Consider the following 19,297-nt stretch of genomic DNA (forward strand, 5'->3'; position numbering starts at 1 on the left):
GGCTCCAGGTGAGATCTCACCAGAGCAGAACAGAGGGGCAGAATCCCCTCCCTTGTTTTGTTACAGGAAGATCTTGATTTTATCATGAAAGACTTAATCCTCAGGAGATGATTTCTGCAAAATTTTCTTTATAGAATCATAGAACAACCAGATTGGAAGAGACCCACCAGATCATCAAGTCCAACCATTCCTATCAAACACTAAACCATGCCCCTTAGCACCTCGTCCACCCATGCCTTAAACACTTCCAGGGAAGGTGACTCAACCACCTCCCTGGGCAGCCTGTTCCAGTGCCCAATGACCCTTTCTGTGAAATTTTTTTTCCTAAAGTCCAGCCTAAACCTTCCCTGGCAGAACTTAGTAGAGTGAGTTGCCCTTCCCGTTTTTGTAGCCTGTAATTTTTACTGTAACATCTAATATTTCCAGAGATCCTAAACTGAAAATACATAGAGCAGAAAGACTTCTAATAATCAAAATAAGCTTGTACTTCTCTTACCAAAATAAAGGAAATAAGATGTATAGACAGAGCTTCCTTTTATTGAAGGACCAAGTGGTGATCAGAAAAATAACTTGGTAACAAAATTGGATTCAATTTGAGTGTGGATGCTGGTGATACCAAAGCCTGCCTTTGTCGTAAATGGATTTGAGGCTGTGCTGAACTGGGGAGGCAGGTTTGGGACACAGCCACAGATTTATTGGCTGTACAGCACTGCACATAGTGAAACAGCTCCCCGTTGGCACGTTGTGCCTTTGCACCATGCATAGTTGTGATGTACATCGTAAATTCCCTGATTCATTGCACTTCTTAGCACTTGCTTTTCAGAGGGGTGGTTCCTGGGAAAGGCTGTTGGGCAGGTTGTCCTCCTCTCTGCTCTGTACATGGAATCATAGAATGGGTTGGGTTGGAAGGGACCTCAAAACCCATCCAGTTCCACCCCGTGCCATGGGCAGGGACAATTCACACAGGATCTGGTTGCTCAAAGACCACCCAGCCTGGCCTTGAACACCTTCAGGGATGGGGCAGCCACCATTGTTCTGGCAACCTGGGCCAGGGCCTCCCTACCCTCACAGTTCATATGTTGTTCAATATTCTAGATTCAATCCTCCAGATGACGTAGTGCTTCTTGTGGGACTGAGTGACCTAAAAAAAATTATTTGGATGCTAAATATTTTAAGGAAAGTGGTATGAGTCACTTCATGAAAGTGCAAGCATGTGACTGACCTGTCGGGAGCTCTGAGGGAGGAGAGCTGAGCACCTTGGTTCAAAGACACCAGGCTAGGAAGGACTTCATCAATATTCATAATTAGGCTTTTAAGAAGGTTGTTTGGTACAACAGGTGACAAATAGTAAGTGAATATTAGATGTTACTTGAATAGATAAGTGCTAAAGTGTGTTAAAGTTTTCTTTATCCTTTCATGTAGTTGTTTAACCACAGTGGACGCTCTCCCTTGCAATTAAATACTAGCATCTTCTGATTGAAGCAATAACTCATGGGTGCACTATAATATTTAACAATACAAGAAAGATTTGAGCTGCTGGAGCGTGTCTAGAAAAGGGCAATGGAGCTGGTGAAGGGGCTGGAGCCCAAGTCTTATGAGGGACAGCTGAGGGAACGGGGGCTGTTTAGCCTGGAGAAGAGGAGGCTGAAGGGAGACCTCATTGCTCTCTGCAGCTCCCTGAAAGGAGGTTGTTGTGAGGTGGGTGTTGGTCTCTTCTCCTGATTAACAAGTGATAGGATGAGAGGAAATGGCCTCGTGTTGCTCTGGGGGAGGTTTAGATTGGACAAAAATTTCTTTACTAAAAGAGAGGCAAAGCCCAGGCTGTCCAGGGCAGTTGGGGAGTCTCCATCCCTGGAGGGGTTCAAAGAGCATGTAGATGTGAAACTTTGGAACATGGTTTAGTCAGCACAGTGGGGTTTGGGTGATTGTTGCACTAGATGAGCTTAGAGGTCTTTTCCAGGCTGAATGATTCTGTGGTTCTATGAACAGTGAAATATTTAACTCTTCTAGTAGTTTTCCAAGTGACTTTTAAAGCGACAAGTAATATGTGTGAATTAAGGGTCTCTTAATTCTAGAACTAACATTGTTACATGGGCTACCTGAATGGTTATTTAATTGTCTCTTACAAAGCATCTAGGCATGGATAGGAGTTAAACCAACACGTTTTAATCAATATCATCTGCTATTTCCAATAGTTCTTTTATCATAGTTTCATGGAATGGCTTAGTTTGGAAGGGACCTCAAAGCCCATCCAGTTCCACTCCCTGCCATGGGTAAGGACACCTTCCACTGGATCAGGTTGCTCCAAGCCCCATGAACTCCCCCAGGGATAGGGCAGCCAACACTGCTCTGGGAAACCTGGGCCAGGGCCTCCCCATCCTCACAGCAAAACATTTCTTCCTATGATCTCATCTCAGTCTCCCTTGTTTTATCTTAAAATCATTCCCCCTTGTCCTCTCCCTGCACTCCCTGACCGAAAGCCCCTCCCCAGCTTTCCTGTAAGTAGGAATTATATTCATGTGATCTAGGTTTTTTCATTTGTGTTTCAATTATCTTAACCTACCTAAAATAAATCTGGAAGAGAAATATTGGATTATCTTCAAAAGTCTAAACACACAGTTTTGTAAAGCCAGACTTTTGCTTCCCTTGGTAGGGGTTTTCCTGCAGGGATTTTGGAAAATATGCCGCTCAAATATTATGATGGACTGGCTTGAAAAGGAGAAGCAGAGACCTTTCTGGTCTTTGCAAGGCAGAAAGCTGGTTTTGAGGTTTAAGGAGAAAGTTCCTCCTAAGAACTGGAAAGGCACATCTCAGAGTGCAGAAAATAAACAAATAGAGCACAGGAATCAGAAAGAGATGTTGAGTCTGGTACTGAAATAATAATAGCAGTTCCCATGGCTAATCAGGTAGTTAAGTTGCCAGGTTTTTTTTTCAAGTCACATTGAATCTTGAGTTTCTCCCCAGCTGTGGAGCTTGTTTGGAGCCTGATTAAATATCCAGGAGGTCTGTGAAGAGATTTGATAGGGGAAACAATATAGTTTTAACAGCAGGGAAGAGGATGATTTTATCAACAGCACTTTGGGTTGGGGTGGTCTGGAGGAATGAGATGTTATGAGGCCACCCTGAGATGCAGTAGAAAGGCAGTTCTGCTAGGACTCCCTTTACGTGTTGCTTTGAATTGATCTATGTGTAAGTCAACCATTGTTATCTGTGGGAAATCTGCTCCAGGGTGGAGAAGAGACAGATGGAAATCTTCCCCTCATATCTGAATCTTAAAGAAGCTTCCTGGGGTTTGACATGTCTTTGGTGCAATTTTTTTCCATAACTTTTTCATCCACTTCCAAAACAAAAGTCCTGATTCATGACCATCAGCTACTGGTGAGGAGAAACTCTAAGCAGAGGCAACTCCCATGCTGTGCAGCCGTGCACAGCCCGATGGCGACATGCGACGGGGCCATACAGCTTTGGTTTTGCATCACAGAGTTGTTGTGGGATTGCAGACCTTTTTATGGATCCATAAAACACTTTGAGGCCGAATGCATGGCTAGCAGAACTAAACACAGCTCTGACCTACCTGGAAAGTTGGCAGATGATCTTGTGTGCAATATCTCGTCGGCTGGAAAATGCTTTAATATAAATACCCAGTTAATTCCAGGTAGCTTTCTGCAAGGTGTGCAGGCTGGAGAAGGCCACCAGTGGGTCCCTGCTTCTCTAGAGACATTCTTCTATCCTGGGAAGGTGGAGAGAGGCTGGATCCGTGGGCTGAGGCCAATTGTGTAAGGATTAGCAAGACCAAGTGCCAGGTCCTGCAGTTTGGTCACAACAACCCCATGCAACACTCCAGGCTTGGGGAGGAGTGGTTGAAAAGCTGCCTAGTGGAAAAGGACCTGTCAGTGCCAGTCAACAGTTGCTGAACATGAGCCAGCAGTGGCCCAGGTGACCAAGAAGGCCACCAGCATCCTGGCTTGGATCAGAAACAGCGTAGCCAGCAAGACCAGGGATGTTATGCTTCCCCTGTACTTGGCATTGATGAGGCCTTACCTCGAATCCTGGGTTCGGTTTTGGACCCCTCACTCCAAGGACATTGAGGGGCTGGAGCACCTTCAGAGAAGGGCAAACAAGCTAGTAAGGGGTCTGGAGAACAAGGGTTATGAGATGGCTGAGGGAACTGGAGTTGTTTAGCATGGAGAAAAGGAGGCTGAGGGGAGACCTCATCAGTGTTTACAATTGCCCAAAAGGAGGTTGTAGTGAGGTGGGTGCTGGTCTCTCAAGTAACGAGCAATAGGATAAGAGGAAATGGCCTCAAGATGCACAGGGCAGGTTTGGATTGGATATTAGGATAAATTCCTTCACTAGCAGAGTGGTGAAGCCCTGGCAGAGGCTGCCCAGGGCAGTGGTGGAGTCGCCATCCCTGGAGGGGTTCAAAAAACATGCAGACATGGCACTTGGGGACATCATTTAGTGGCCATGGTGGGGTTGGGCAGACTGGATGAGCTTAGAGGTCTTTTCCAACCTTAATGATTGTACGAGACAAATTTGAGTGCCATGACTTGCCCATGCAGACGGAGGGACAGCTGCAGTTAGGACACTGCTGGCTTGGTGATGTCTTGTAAGATATAAACTGTTGCCATGGTATTGTTCAAGATTTATATTTTCAGACATTACAATTTTCATCTCCCAAAATACAAGGTACAGGATCACAGCCCATAAAAGATCATCAGCAGAGTAGACTTTTGAAAGATTATGGATTATACCGGTTTCATGGCTTTTTGAAGCAGCTCATCATTATTCCTCAATCACGTTCTCGCTTGAGCTAGTCAAATAAAGCAAATAATGATTTGCAGATACAGGGGAAAATTAATGTTGCAGCTTTACCTCTAAGTTATTTCTTGTTTGTTTACTCATTTGAATATTTTTCACTTGCAAAAGTTACACGTGCTTTAGCACAAATATTTAATCTTATGATACTCAGAGCTGCTGGGTGATGCTCGCTGCTTGTTGGAAAAGAAAATTTATTGACCTGTCAAGAAGCCAAACCAGGACAGAGGCAGCAGCCAGGAAAATCCCAGCAAACTTCTGCAGCCGGTGGGTGCAGTTTGAACCACAAAATCAAAGTTGTCAGATTCTCGAGAGTGGTGAGGAGGCTTATGCACTTGTAAATCCTGCAAAGCCCACGCTGAGATGCACTGCTACAGCCAATGGAAAAGATATTTCCACTGCAATCTACCTTACTCAAGATCCATCTAACTTAGAATTTAAACTTTGTTAGGTGTGAAATTTAGATTTATCATAAAATCATAGGATGGTTTGAGTTGGAAGGGACCTCAAAGCTCATCCAGTCCCACCCCCTGCCATGGGTAGGGACACCTCCCACTGGATCCAGTTGCTCCAAGCCCCATCCAGCCTGGCCTTGAACACCTCCAGGGATGGGGCAGCCACCAGTGTCTGGGCAACTTGGACCATGACGTCACCACACACAGGAGAACATTTCTTCCTAAAATCCCATCTCAGTCTCCCCTTTTTCAGCTTAAAACCGCCACCCCTCATCCTGTCCTTGCACTTCCTGATCAAGAGTGCCTCTCAAGCTTTTCTGGAGCCCCTTTCAGTATTGGAGGCTGCTCTAAGGTCTCCTTGGAGCCTTCTCTTCTCCAGGTGGAACAACTTGGAAGACTTTAGATCCTGTGAAAATCTAACTCTGGTGCCTTCTGTCTCCTGTCTGGATGAAGTGTGATAGTTTAACTCAGTCCTATGGACAAGGTGACATGCAATCCCTTGTGTGCCAGGAATGAAAACCAAATTGTGTCTTGTCTTTGAACTTCTTCATGCAGGCGTTGTCTGCATCCAGGAGGAGAGATCACCTGATCATCTTCAGCAGCACACCTGCACACCTTTTGAAGCCAACCAGGGATGGAGACTCCACCACTGCCCTGGGCAGCCTCTTCCAATCCTCTACCACTCTTTCAGTAAATCACATTTTTCGTAGCTGATCCAAGCCAGGACGCTGTTGACCTTCTTGGGCACCTGAGCACACTGCTAGCTCATGTTCAGCTGCTGTGGACCTGCAGAAACCTGTCGGATAAATTCTGGTGACATCCTGGTGTCACTGCAACTTCCCTACCAGGCTGCTGTTATTTCAGTTTTAGTATGTTAAACGGAGCATGAAAAGCACCTTAAAAGGCGCCTGCTGGCAATTTGTGCCTCGTGTGACCTTTCCCTGCTGTGAGCTCAGGCCTCCTCTTTCACCTTTCCAGCTCTTGCTGAATGCCATCGCCACGTGCCATGTCTTATTTATCCTATTAGGAGTCCTGGAGCAGAAACCGGAAAGTTTTTTGCTGTGAGAATCTGTTTTTAGACTCACTTCACAGAAGTGTTCAAGCATTCAGTAACAAAGAAAACCACTTTGTTTTAACCAGATTTATCTGAAAACTAATTAGGAGTTGATGAGCTTGAGCTCATCCTGGCTTTCAAGGAGGAAAATAGCAGTTTGATGAAAAAGAAACTTATTTAGGGAAAGTCAGTTTTTCATTGAGCTGTTTATAGGACCATTCTTTTTGACCAGTAGGCATGAAAGCTGCTATTTAACATTATTTTGACAATAGAAAAAGACATTGGATGCCATTGTCTTAGAGTCATCATCATCATAGAATAGTTTGGGTTGGAAGAGACCTCAAAGCCCATCCAGTTCCACCCCCTGCCATGGGCAGGGACACCTCCCAGTGGCTCAGGTTGCTCCAAGCCCCATCCAACCTGGCCTTGAACACCTCCAGGGATGGGGCAGCCACCACTGCTCTGGGCAACCTGGGCCAGGGTCTCTCCACTCTCATAGTGAAGAAATTCCTCCTTATGACCAGTCTAAATCTACCCATCTCCAGTTTATACCCATTGCCCCTAGTCCTGTCACTACAAGCCTTTGTGAGCAGTCCCTCCCCAGCTTTCAGATACCAGAAGGTCGCTATTATGTCCTATAATCTCAATCCTGCCACCAAACCCCCCACACGTTAGCTTCAAACCATAAAGCTATTTATAGTTTATGGGGCTGCTTATTGTTTTTCCAAATGTGTGCATATTTGACTTTGTTCATCTAGCAAAATACAGTGTTTAGCTTCAAAAGCATACAGGCTGAGGTTGAGACGCATTTAGCTGCTTCTGGGAGTCATTGGAGGTATTTTCATGAAGATCATGCCTTGCCTATATAAAGGGCTTACAGCAGCTGTAAATCACTTAAGAGTTGTAAAGACTGACTAATTTAACTGTCTAGACTTGTGCAGTGCTTTCACCATTCTCCTCTCTATGAGGGTTGTTAAATGGCACTGCGAGAGGTGACTTGTGTTGTCTTTGCAGTGCGCAAAGCGAGGGCAGCTCTCTTGCAGCTCCAGCAGAGCGAGTGGACAGGTGAAGGTGCTTCTCCTTCTCCTGCATCTCCAGGCAAAGCGTCCTGGGCTTTGGGGGTGGCTGGTGGATTTGGCGGGGTGGGTGCAGGCAGAGTCACTGTTGTCTCCCAGCCATGCTGTTTGGTGCATCCTTTGCCGTCACAGAGTTCGTAGAGGGTAGTTTGTTTTAGCTTAACCGGGTCACAAGGAGTTTAATGGTCCCAGTTGAGTGTTTATACAACTCCCTTGGAAGGGAACACCCTCCAGCCCTTGCCGTCACTGTGGCTGCTTCTCCACAGCAGTAAGGAACCTGATTTGAATTTTTGCTTGGTGGTGTTTTGTTTTCCACTGCGTTAAATAAAACCAAGTCAGGACCTGGGAAGCTTAAAGTGCCATTTCAGTTTAGTTTTCAATTGCGTGTGGAGATAATTCTCAGAATAGATGGAGACGCCTGGAAAGAACAGCTGGAGGATGGTGAGACATAGGAATAACTGTGGAGAGATGAAAATGTAAGGCTTTGCCAGCATCATAATAAGTCCTGCAGTGCAGATGAATAGAGCAAGCTTTCCCCAGCCTGGTTCAGCATCCACTGAGCTGCTGGAGGTTGTATTCCCACCACCGCTTCTAGCAGCCACTCGTAGGCAAGTTGTGCCCGGACGGTTCTGACTCTGTTCTCACTCTGTTTAGACTAGACGTAAGGAAGAATTTCTTCACCATGAGGGTGGGGAGGCCCTGGCCCAGGTTTCCCAGAGCAGTGGTGGCTGCCCCATCCCTGGAAGTGTTCAAGACCAGGTTGGATGGGGCTTGGAGAAATCTGGTCCGTTGGGAGGTGTCCCTGCCCGTGACATAGGGAATTGGAATTAGATGATCTTTAAGGCCCCTTCCAACTCAAACCATTCTATGAAATATCCACAGCAGCTCCAAGATCTCCTTCCTGAAAGGCACCGCTTCATTAGGCTCTGTTAGATTGGACGTTATTAGGAGCTGGGGTTTCCATTGCAACTGATGAATTAATTAACGTACGTGGGTTTTTTTACCAATTTACTCAGTATTGCAGTATTCTTCTGCAGTTGCTCTTAGCCAGATTGAGCTTTAAATCCCTAGCAATGCATCTACTGTTGCAGTCTGTCACAGTGCCAGTGAAGGTGAACAGCATGTGTCTTTGGATGTTTTGGGGGGACCACACCAGCATCTGATGACATAGAATCATAGAGTGGTTTATGTTGGAAGAGATCTTAAAGCCCATCCAGTTCCAACCCCCTGCCATGGGCAGGAACACCTCCCACTGGATCAGGTTCCTCAGAGCCTCAGCCAGCCTGGCCTTGAACATCCCAGGTGCTGTGAACTCAGCAGCTATTAAAATCATGGAATCATTAAGGTTGAAAAAGACCTCTAAGCCCATCTAGTTCAACTGTCATTGCAACCCCACCATGCTGAGTAAACCATGTCCTGAAGTGCCACATCTATGTGCTTTTTCAACTCCTCCAGAAATGACACCACTTCCCTTGGCAGGGAATAATAATATTTAATAATATCGTCTTTCCCTGTATCTTCTGTCTTCAGATCTAATACAGAAGAAGACTCTCCCATCCACACCTCTGCACTCCAATCCATGAAAGCTTGGTGTTTGTTTAAGAGCTTTTTGTGTTTTAACAAAAATAGAGCTCTACTTTCAATCTATTGACTGTCTGGTACAGGGGCTCCAGGAGAGCAGCTTCTCTGAGCGGCTTTGCTAGGGAAGTCTCCAGAGCTGTTTATCAGATGAAAGAGTCCCTTTACTCTTAGGTTCTGAACAAATCATACTGGGGGAAGGTAAAGCCTATGAGAATATTGGAATAGATATTATCCATATTATATTGACTCTATTTGTCTGTACAAGCACATACATATAGAACCTGATCCAGTGGGAGGTGTCCTTGCCCTGGCAGGGTGGTTGGAACTGGATGGGCTTTAAGGTCCCTTCCAAACCAAATCATCCCATGATATCAGACAGCAAATTTCCATGCATCTAATTCTGGTGTATTTACTCATGTATATTAATGAGTCATTTTTTTGCTATAAAAGCACACAAACCCCATTTCCGATAACATAATGTGTAATATCGACTTTGTAGATGTAAAACACTTGCTGATGTGGCCTGGGAGACAAAGTGCTGCCTCTACTGGAAGTTGAAGAGAAGCCACACAATGTTCCTGAGAGTAATCAGCCAAACCTGGGTTTGATAGATCAGAGGCACAGGCATAGACACAACATAAGAAAAAAAAAATTGAATCCCTAGTTGCAGCCTTCATTATCAGGCAGGAGAGAAATCCCAGCAAGTAACTCTCCCTCACAGGCAAACATGCCCTCAATAACCTAGGGAGAAAGAAAAGGCAAGATGAAAGGCTGCCTTTTTGAGCTGGAATGACTCTGAGTTTCCACATCACATCCCTCAGGCAATAAAATATTTTACATTATGTTTCAGTCAGACATTGGAAATGGTGCTTGCTCAGATCTTCTCAGATTCACTGGCATCTTAAATACACAGTGGTTAGCACCATTCCAGGCTGGGAGGGTAATAGTCCCCTCTCCTGCATCATCTAGCCCTTTCTAGTCTGGTCTGCAATGCAGTGGTGTGGTCCCGAGCCCATCCAGACCTCTGTCCACCGTGAGATGGTACCACCTCACCTGATTCATCATTTACTGGTCTTGTTTTCTGGGATGCGAATCCTGCCCCAAGAGTGTTTGAAGGTTACTCCTTCTCTGTATCTGACATAGATAGATGTTAGACTCATAGAATGGTTTGGGTTGGAAAGGAGCCTACAAGAATGCAAGAATGTAGGAGAGGAGCTTCTTACAAGGGCGTGGAGTGATAGGATGAGGGGAATGGTTTTAAATTGGAAGATTCAGGTTGGACATTAGGAAGAAATTCTTCACAGTGAGGGTGGGGAGGCCCTGGCCCAGGTTGCCCAGAGAAGCTGTGGCTGCCCCATCACTGGAGGTGTTCAAGGCCAAGTTGGAGCAACCTGATCCAGTGGGAGGTGTCCCTGTCCATGGCAGGTTTGAGATGGGATTTTAGGTCCCTTCCAACCCAAACCATGCCCTGATTCTATGGCTCTATGATCATCCAGTTCCAGCCCCTCTGCTATGGGCAGGTTCAGTGTTAGAGTAACATTCCTGTTGAGTGAATCAAATAAAAAGCAGCCAGGATACAAAAGAAACTGAAGCAGCAGCATCAGGTTTTCATATTCATTCCTGTTGCTGGAGCAGGGAGAGAGAAACTAATTAATTTCCTTAGGCTATAATGCAAATTGGAGAAACCAAATCATCAGGTAAAGTCTCTGCTTAAGGCTACAAAGTCAAAATAAACTCACTGAATGGTGTGTTTTCTACTTCACAAACCTTACAATAAAGACCATGATAGGATCTGCGCCATGAAGAGCAGCTGTCTGGTTTAAAACAGACAAGCGTCCTTGCTGTCATTTCTCTTGATGGAGAGGGAGACTTCCTTTTCCATTTTCTAATCCTTAAGACATGAATGTACTTAGGCTAAAAAATTCATTAAATATTAATATAAAGCACATTTTTACTTCAGCCTGTTTGCTTCCCAAAGATAATTGTTTAAGAGAACGAACTCTACTCCCTTTGCGGCTCTTCCATATATTTTTCCAAAACTAATACTAGAATTATGAAAAATGGAAGTAAGTACAGCAAAGTAAATTAAATCAAATTGCAAAAGCCTTGGGGAAGAGCTAATGCAAATGAATTAACCATGTATAAGTTCCAAACAGAGTGAGTTTTCCTTCAGCGCATTGTTGCCCTGTGGAGAAGGACTTGGGGTGCTGATTGATGGGAAGCTCAGCATGAGCCAGCAATGTGTGCTCACAGCCCACAAACCAACCATGTCCTGGGCTGCATCCAAAGCAGCGTGGCCAGTGCATTTAGTGAGGGGATTCTGCCCCTCTGCTTCCCTCTGGTAAGACCCCACCTGGAATCCTGTGTCCAGTTCTGGAATCCTCGCTGTAAGAAGGAAACAGAACTGTTGGAATGGGTCCAGAGGAGGCCACGGAGATGATCTGAGGGCTGGAGCACCTCTGCTCTGAGGGCAGGCTGATAGAGTTGGTCTTGTTCATATGGGAGAAGGTTCCAGGGAGACCTTATAGTGAACTTCCAGGTACCTGAAGGGGCTCCAGGAGAGCTGGGGAGGGGCTTTTTACAAGGGCATGGAGTGATAGGATGAGGGGAAATGGTTTTAAATTGAAAGAGGAAGATTGAATTAGATATTAGGAATAAATTATTCACAATGAGGGTGAGGAGACCCTGGCCCAGGTTGCCCAGAGCAGTGGTGGCTGCCCCATCCCTGGAGGTGTTGAAGGCCAGGCTGGATGGGGCTTGGAGCAACCTGATCCAATGGGAGGTGTCCCTGCCCATGGCAGGGGGTGGGACTGGATGGTCTTTGAGGTTCCTTCCTAAACAAACCATGCTATGATTGAACGATTCTAATCTTGGAAGATGCCTGAGACACTGCCACCTTCTTTTTGCATCCAGCCTTGTTCAATGTCTTTATCAATGACCTGTATGAGGGGATTGAATGCACTGTAAGTAAGTTGGCGGATGACACTAAGCTGGGAGTTAGTGTCGATCTGCTGCAGGACAGGGAGGCTCTTCAAAGGGATCGGAACAGGCTGGACCGCTGGGCAGAGTCCAATGGCATGAGGTTTAACAAGGCCAAATGCCAGGTCCTGCACTTGGGGCACAACAACCCTGTGCAGCTACAGACTAGGAGAAGTCTGTCTAGAAAGCTGCCTGGAGGAGAGGGACCTGGGGGTGTTGGTTGACAGCGACTGAACATGAGCCAGCAGTGGCCCAGGTGGCCAAGAAGGCCAATGGCATCTTGGCTTGGATCAGAAACGGCGTGACCAGCAGGTCCAGAGAGGTTATTCTCCCTCTGTACTCGGCACTGGTGAGACCACTCCTCGAATCCTGTGTTCAGTTCTGGGCCCCTCACCACAAGAAGGATGTTGAGGCTCTGGAGCGAGTCCAGAGAAGAGCAACAAAGCTGGTGAAGGGGCTGGAGAACAGGCCTTCTGAGGAACGGCTGAGAGAGCTGGGGTTGTTTAGCCTGGAGAAGAGGAGGCTGAGGGGTGACTTCATTGCTCTCTACAACTACCTGAAAGGAGGTTGCAGAGAGGAGGGTGCTGGCCTCTTCTCCCAAGTGACAGGGGACAGGATGAGAGGGAATGGCCTCAAGCTCCACCAGGGGAGGTTCAGGCTGGACATCCGAAACAAATTTTTCACAGAAAGGGTCATTGGGCACTGTCAGAGGCTGCCCAGGGAGGTGGTTGAGTCCCCTTCCCTGGAGGGGTTTAAGGCACGGGTGGAAGAGGTGCTGAGGGACATGGTTTAGTGTTTGATAGGAATGGTTGGATTTGATGATCCTGGAGGTCTTTTCCAACCTGGTGATTCTGTGATTCTCTGGCTGCAAGCTCACTGTCTTGTAAAAACAAATAGCATAAAAATAAGCCATTAGCTCTGGCTACATTCATATATATTAGTTTTTATCATCTCTTTCCTTTTCCATTAATGTTATTACCTGCAAAATATAACTTGAAAATGAGCAACCAAACTTAATTCTTTTTTTCTGTCACTGGATATCATCTGTTCGTGGATGGAAATTCTGCATTTTAAAGACTATTTTCATCTTAAAGGCAGGGGAAACTTTCATTTAAAAGCTATTTTCAAGGCTAAAGTATCCCATAAGGAAATAAACCAGGAAAAAAAACAGGGAACTGTTTTCCTGTGAGGGTGGGGAGGCCCTGGCCCAGGTTGCCCAGGGCAGTGGTGGCTGCCCCATCCCTGGAGGTGTTCAAGGCCAGGTTGGATGGGGCTTGGAGCAACCTGATCCAGTAGGAGGTGTCCATGGCAGGGGAGGAACTGGCTGGGCTTTGAGGTCCTTTCCAACACAAACCATTTTATGACTGGTATCGGTTATGGAGTTACCAAGCAATGGAGAACCTGAGGACAAGATGTTCTTGGAGAGATAGTGGTAAAAGAGAGGTCCTTCTGAAAGGAGCATGATGTTGACTCTGGGAAGATTATTCTCATGCAGAGCTCATCAGGGGCTTTGTATTTTTGCGTTTCATATCTGTAAGACAGGTCTTTTAATATGGATGCAAAGTTTTCATGTTTCTTACTGGCGTAGGAGGCTTTCAGGATTTCTTCTTCCTCATGGGCTAAAAAACGAGCTGTGTTTTTTGAAGAGCCAGGATGCCTTGTCGCTCACTGCTCTGCATCTGATTGCAAACAAATGCACGTTACCTTATCTAAAAAGCTGTGCTGACAAGAGCCGAGTGCCAACATTATTCTGTCCAGGTTGCCCTGATTTTTCAGCAATGATTAAATTATCAAAAGGCAAACAGGAGGGTGAAGTTAGGTTTTTGCATACGCTCTATCTTGCCTATATTTTATTTATTTTGTGTTTTGCTGGAATCAAAAGTCTGTCAGAGTTTGTAGCTGCAAATCTACATTATTTAAAATGCAGTTTAATTCAAGTTATGGGAAAATGGTCCATTTTGTGCTTACTGGAATATCAAAACTACTGCCTGAGTGGATAGAAAAGATTAATATATGATTATATATTTGTTCAAGCCTGAAAGGACCTGCTGGGATGGGGTGTGGAGGGGCATCTGTGGCTGCTTCATCAATTCATCTTCTGCTACTGCAAAGTCAGGTCCCACTGAACACAGAACCGCTCACCGCCTCAGCTCTACCATGGTTATCATTACCTTGTGCACTTTAACTAAACCGAGTCAAGGATTTTAGCCCTTGTTTCTCCTCCTTCCTCTTCCAGAAAGTGCCATGTGTGTCCATGGTTCCTCTGTGAGGCTGTGGAGGGCTGAGCCTCCTGGGCTGGATGAGTGTCGCATTAAATAGAATCATAGAATCATGGAATGGTTTGGGTTGGAAGAGACCTCAAAGCCCATCCAGTTCCACCCCCTGCTGTGGGCAGGGACACCTCCCACTGGATCAGGTTCCTCCCTTTTGCACAGTTCAGTATTTGCCATCCGCAAGGCCTGGCGAGTCCATTAAAACACACATGGGCACAGGACCTCTGACTGCATCTCGAGTGATAGTATCAGTGAAGCAGCAGAGCATCTTTGAGTACTCAGCAGGAAATGTCAATAAGCAGAACACAGCCCTTTGGATGTGTACATTCCTGTTACCGGCTGATCGGTATCTACCAGGGCTGTGTATTTACCATTACTGAGTTTCCATCTCATGGATGCTGGGTTCTGCTGTGAGCTCCAGCCTGTCCACAGTGGCTGGTTAATTGTCTCTCACGATAATTCCTACACCTGGGTCAGGGCAATCTGTGGCTTCAATACAGGATGGGGAATGATATGATTGGGAGCAGCCCTGAGGAGAAGGACTTGGGCTGCTAATTGATGAGAAGTTCGGCATGAGCTGGCAATGTGCACTTGCAGCCCAGAAACCAACCATGTCCTGGGCAGCATCCAAAGCAGCGTGGCCAGCAGGGCGAGGGAGGGGATTCTGCCCCTCTATTCCTCTCTTATGCAACCTCATCTGGAGTACTATGTCCAGTTCTGGAATCCTCAACATAAGAAGGAGATGGAGCTTTTGGAATGGGTCCAGAGGAGGCTACAAGGATGGTCCAAGGGCTGGAGCACCTCCCATACGAGGACAGGCTGAGAGAGTTGGGATTGTTCAGCCTGGAGAAGAGAAGGCTCCAAAGAGATCACATAGACACCTTCCAGTAGCTGAAGGGGCTACAAGAAAGCTGGGGAGGGACTGTTCACAAAGGTTTGTAGTGATAGGATGAGAGGCAATGGCTTTAAATTGGAGAGGGGCAAATTTAGACTATACATAAGGAGGAATTTCTTCATGATGAGAGTGGTGAGGCCGTGAAACAAGTTGCCAAGGGAAGTGGTGGCTGCCCCATCCCTGGAGGTGTTCAAGGCCAGATTGGATGGGGCTTGAAGCAACTGGATCCAATGGGAGGTGTCCCTGCCCATGGCAGGGGATTGGAACTGGTTGTGCATTGAAATCCCTTCCAACCCAAACCGTTCTATGATTCTAATTCCCTTATTTATCTCCCTCTCTCACTTCCTGTCCCCCCAGACCCTCCCGCCGTGGAGCCCACCTTCCTGGAGATTCGGCAAGGCCAAGGCCGGAGCATCACCATGAGCTGTCGTGTCCTGAGGGCGTATCCCACCCGGGTCCTCACCTACGAGTGGCGCCTGGGCAGCAAGCTGCTGCGCACTGGCCAGTTTGACATGCAGGACTCCACCGAATACACCGTCAGCAGCCTCTCCCGTGACAGCTACGGCATCTACAACTGCAACATCATCAACGAAGCGGGCGCTGGCCGGTGCAGCTTCCTTGTTACAGGTAGGCTTGGTGGTGTCTTGGTGCACTGAGATGATGGATTGAGCACGCGATAGGTTTGCGTGTCATTGAGTAATTCTATTCCTGCTTTAACTAATGGATTGCCAAAGAGATCTATCCCTCAAAGCACAATCATAGCTTAAGGCACCTGGTTTATATTCTGAGAAGGCTGGTAACAAAACAGGAGATTTAGCTTCTTTCAGTGGTTGGAATATAAAGATTTTTACATGCAAAACATAAATAGCCCTTCTCTGCAGGCATCTGTCATTCTGCTTTTGTGAGAGGCCTGAGAGAGTCATCAGGCAGCGAATTTCTTCTATTTGAAGTTTGTAATAAGGCTTGAATTTCCTCTTCTCTTCTGGTACATTGAACGTGCTCGGGGACCAGGGTGGGCAGACCACAGTCTCGAGCAACTTCAAGCTACTCGAGTACAGAGGGGCTTTGAAATATGTTCCTGTTCTCAAAAAAACAAAGGGTTTTGTGAAGTTATTACCCAAGATCACAGGCGCAGGGAGGATGGGCAACCCCTGCCATGATCTGCCAGCGCTGTGTAATCAATTCACTGGGTTGAGACAAACTTGATATGTCTTTTATCTTCAGTGTCTTGGATCTGAATGTTAAACTGGGTGTTCAGTCATGCACGTCTTGATTCTTCCTCTGTGGGAGATGAGCTGCCGTGACTGGAAGACTCAGCTTCTTGATTGTGCAGCAGATGTTGTGCCCAAGCTGAGCTCCTCTGATTTCTGGAGTCACATCAGCAATAGGTTCCCCTGTCCCTCAAGGCTGGTCTTCCCAGGCACTTTTTAGGACCACTGGAGTGAAAAAAGCATCTCTATTAAGTGAATAATTTCCCATGGTCTGTAGTGGGTTGGAAGCCCTATGTTCCTCCCTTTGAAGGCCATCATGAGCAACCCCAGCCTCCCAATGGATGTTGAAATAGTAGCATAATTTCAGTTCAAAATCCCTCCCATCAGCAACTTGGAAAAGAATCCAACAAACACAAAATTCAGAATATGTAGAGGAGATCCCTCATCATAGTTGGGATTTTCTCCTTGTTTACCTATTTGGTTCTAGCTACGACCAGATCTAAAGGAGGTTTTGCTTTTGAGGTTGCTGGCAGCTCCCTGACCCCTGCCATTGTTTAAGAAAATGGGAATCATTATCAGCTTTAATCCTATTAGCAGAAAGGGTGTGGATATAATGGAAGAGCTGCAGAGCACCTCTTGTGGACACTGTTCTGCACAAACCTTGGATATCAGGGTAGATGCTCCATACTCATTTGTCCTGGGAATAAAGGAAACAATTCAGCTCTCTGGTGCTTTTCAGCAAAATTTGGTTTTACAGGAAGAAAAATGGGCTTGCTTTCCTGTGGATTCTTTATTTTTCTGGTTTGGACTTAGCTGAATGGCATCTCATTGGCAGGGATTGCGTTGCACCAGCGGCACGTGGCACAGATGTGGTGGGAATGCAGCAAGCACCTCAATGACCGAGGGCTCTTCTTTCAAAATGTAATCAAGCCTTTGGCTGCTTAACTTTCAGAGCCTGCGTGGAAATATTTTCACAACTACTGACTTCTCTAGGTCTTTGGAGTTTAATCCAAAAGGAGACTCTGAAGGAAACCAGTGAAACAGTCTTTTTCTCAAATGAGTAAATGCAGTTCAATTTACTGTTCATCACACTTTGGACCCAAGATTGTGGAAACCTATTCTAAGGCAATTATTTTAGCAAAAGTGGGGCAATCTGAGTGCCTTTCTGTGATTTATTACCATGCCAAAGCAAACCACGTAAGTGAAAATTAGTACTAAGCCAGTTTTATGATCCACCCCGTCTCACATTCCTCCACGTGCTGTGCTCAGTTGGATTTGTTCAGCCTGGAGAAGAGAATGCTTTTGGAAGACTTTATAATGGCCTTCCAGTACTGAAAGGGGCTCCAGGAAAGCTGGGGAGGGGCTCTTGATCAGGGAGGGCAGGGTCAGGACGAGAGGGAATGGTTTCCAGCTGCAAGAGGGGAGGTTGAGATGAGATCTTAGGAAAAAATATATCACTGTGAGGGTGGGGAGGCTCTGGCCCAGGTTGCCCAGAGCAGTGGTGGCTGCCCCATCCCTGGAGGTGTTCAAGGCCAGGTTGGATGGGGTTTTGAGCAGCCTGATCCATTGGAAGGTGTCCCTGCCCACAGCAGGGGGTGGAACTGGGTGGGCTTTAAGGTCTCTTCCATCCCAAACCATTTCATGATTCTATGATTCTTTACCACGTGGAATTAAAACTGCTCTTAGGAAAGAGCAGCAGCCTATTCTGGTCCCAAGTCTCATCAGGACAGGAGGATTTAAAGGACCGGGGAACTGAACATGCATAGAAGAAAAATGACAAAGTGAGTGGAATTGAGGCTTACATTTCACCAGGAATGTGAATACAGAAAAGAAATGGGTCACTTCGACACGCTCAGGGAGAAAAAAGCCAAATAAATAACCCAGTGGCAGGAATCGGGTGATAGCAGGGAGCTTTTCTTTTGGGTGGAATAATGAGAGTTGTTGTAGCACATTTGTAGGTGGTTTTATTTCCAGGTTTTCATGTTGCAGTGGATGCTGCAATGCTCATGCTGCGGAGAAGCGTCAGTAGCTCAGAGAAAGGGTTTTACTACAGTATTAAAAGCAGCCTGGATGAAAAACTGTAGCGGCCCTAGAGTTTGCAAAACCTGTGTTTACTGCATTTGTATTTTGAGCCACATTTGAGAAGATGAAAGCAAAATAAATCACATGTGGAAAAGGGGGTTGATTTATATCAGCTGGGCCAATCTGAGGCAGATTTAACCTGCTACTGTCTTCAAAATAAATGAGAACATACAAGCAAAATTGTATTTGCTGAAAGCAAAGCTGACTTCACGGTACTTGCAGTTTCAGTATCTGTGTATTTTATTCAGTGGTTGGTACTGCACATCACATTTACAGAGCAACAAAAAGTCTTTTTTTCAGGCATTGTGTCCTTAAAACCCTGCCAAGGCTGGAAGTAAATGAACTAAAATAATGGATGGACAATAGTTGCATTGCTCACTGGGCAAGGGAGGGAGTTGTCCTGCTCTGCTCCACGCTGGGACACCCCCACGTTGAGCTCTGGGTGCAGTTCTGGGGCCATAGGATGAAAAGATCTAAAACTCCTGGAAGGCATCCAGAGGAGGGCACAGAGTTTGTGGAGGATTTGGAGGGGAAGAGTGTGAGGAGCGGCTGAAGTCACTTGGTATGTTCAGCCTGGAGGAGACTGAGGGAGGACCTCATCACAGCGTGTAGCTTCCTCAGAAGGAAAGGAGGAGCAGCAGGTGCTGACGTCTCCTCTCTGGTGACCTGAGGGAATGGCAGGAAGATATGCCAGGGGAGGGTTAGGTTGGGCATCAGGAGAAGGTTCATCTCCCGGAGGGTGGTGGAGCACTGGAGCAGCTCCACAGGGAAGCAGCCACAGCCCCAAGCCTGACAATATTCCAGAAGCATTTGGCCAATGCCCTCAGCCCCACGGTGTGAATGTTGGGGTGTACTGTGCAGGGACAGGAATTG

The 19,297-nt window shown here is 46.4% G+C and overlaps 1 protein-coding gene across 1 annotated transcript in view; it reads left to right on the forward strand.

Moving 5' to 3' along the window:
- MDGA2 (MAM domain containing glycosylphosphatidylinositol anchor 2) overlaps positions 1-19,297 on the forward strand; it is a 359,263-nt gene that overhangs the window by 271,639 nt on the left and 68,327 nt on the right. Inside the window, exon 9 of the mRNA XM_069856787.1 lies at positions 15,489-15,758. Coding sequence (XP_069712888.1) covers positions 15,489-15,758 — 270 coding nt within the window. The remainder of the gene's footprint in view (positions 1-15,488; positions 15,759-19,297) is intronic.

This window comes from Phaenicophaeus curvirostris, chromosome 5 (genome assembly GCF_032191515.1).
Source record: "Phaenicophaeus curvirostris isolate KB17595 chromosome 5, BPBGC_Pcur_1.0, whole genome shotgun sequence".
NCBI classification, from domain to species: domain Eukaryota; kingdom Metazoa; phylum Chordata; class Aves; order Cuculiformes; family Cuculidae; genus Phaenicophaeus; species Phaenicophaeus curvirostris.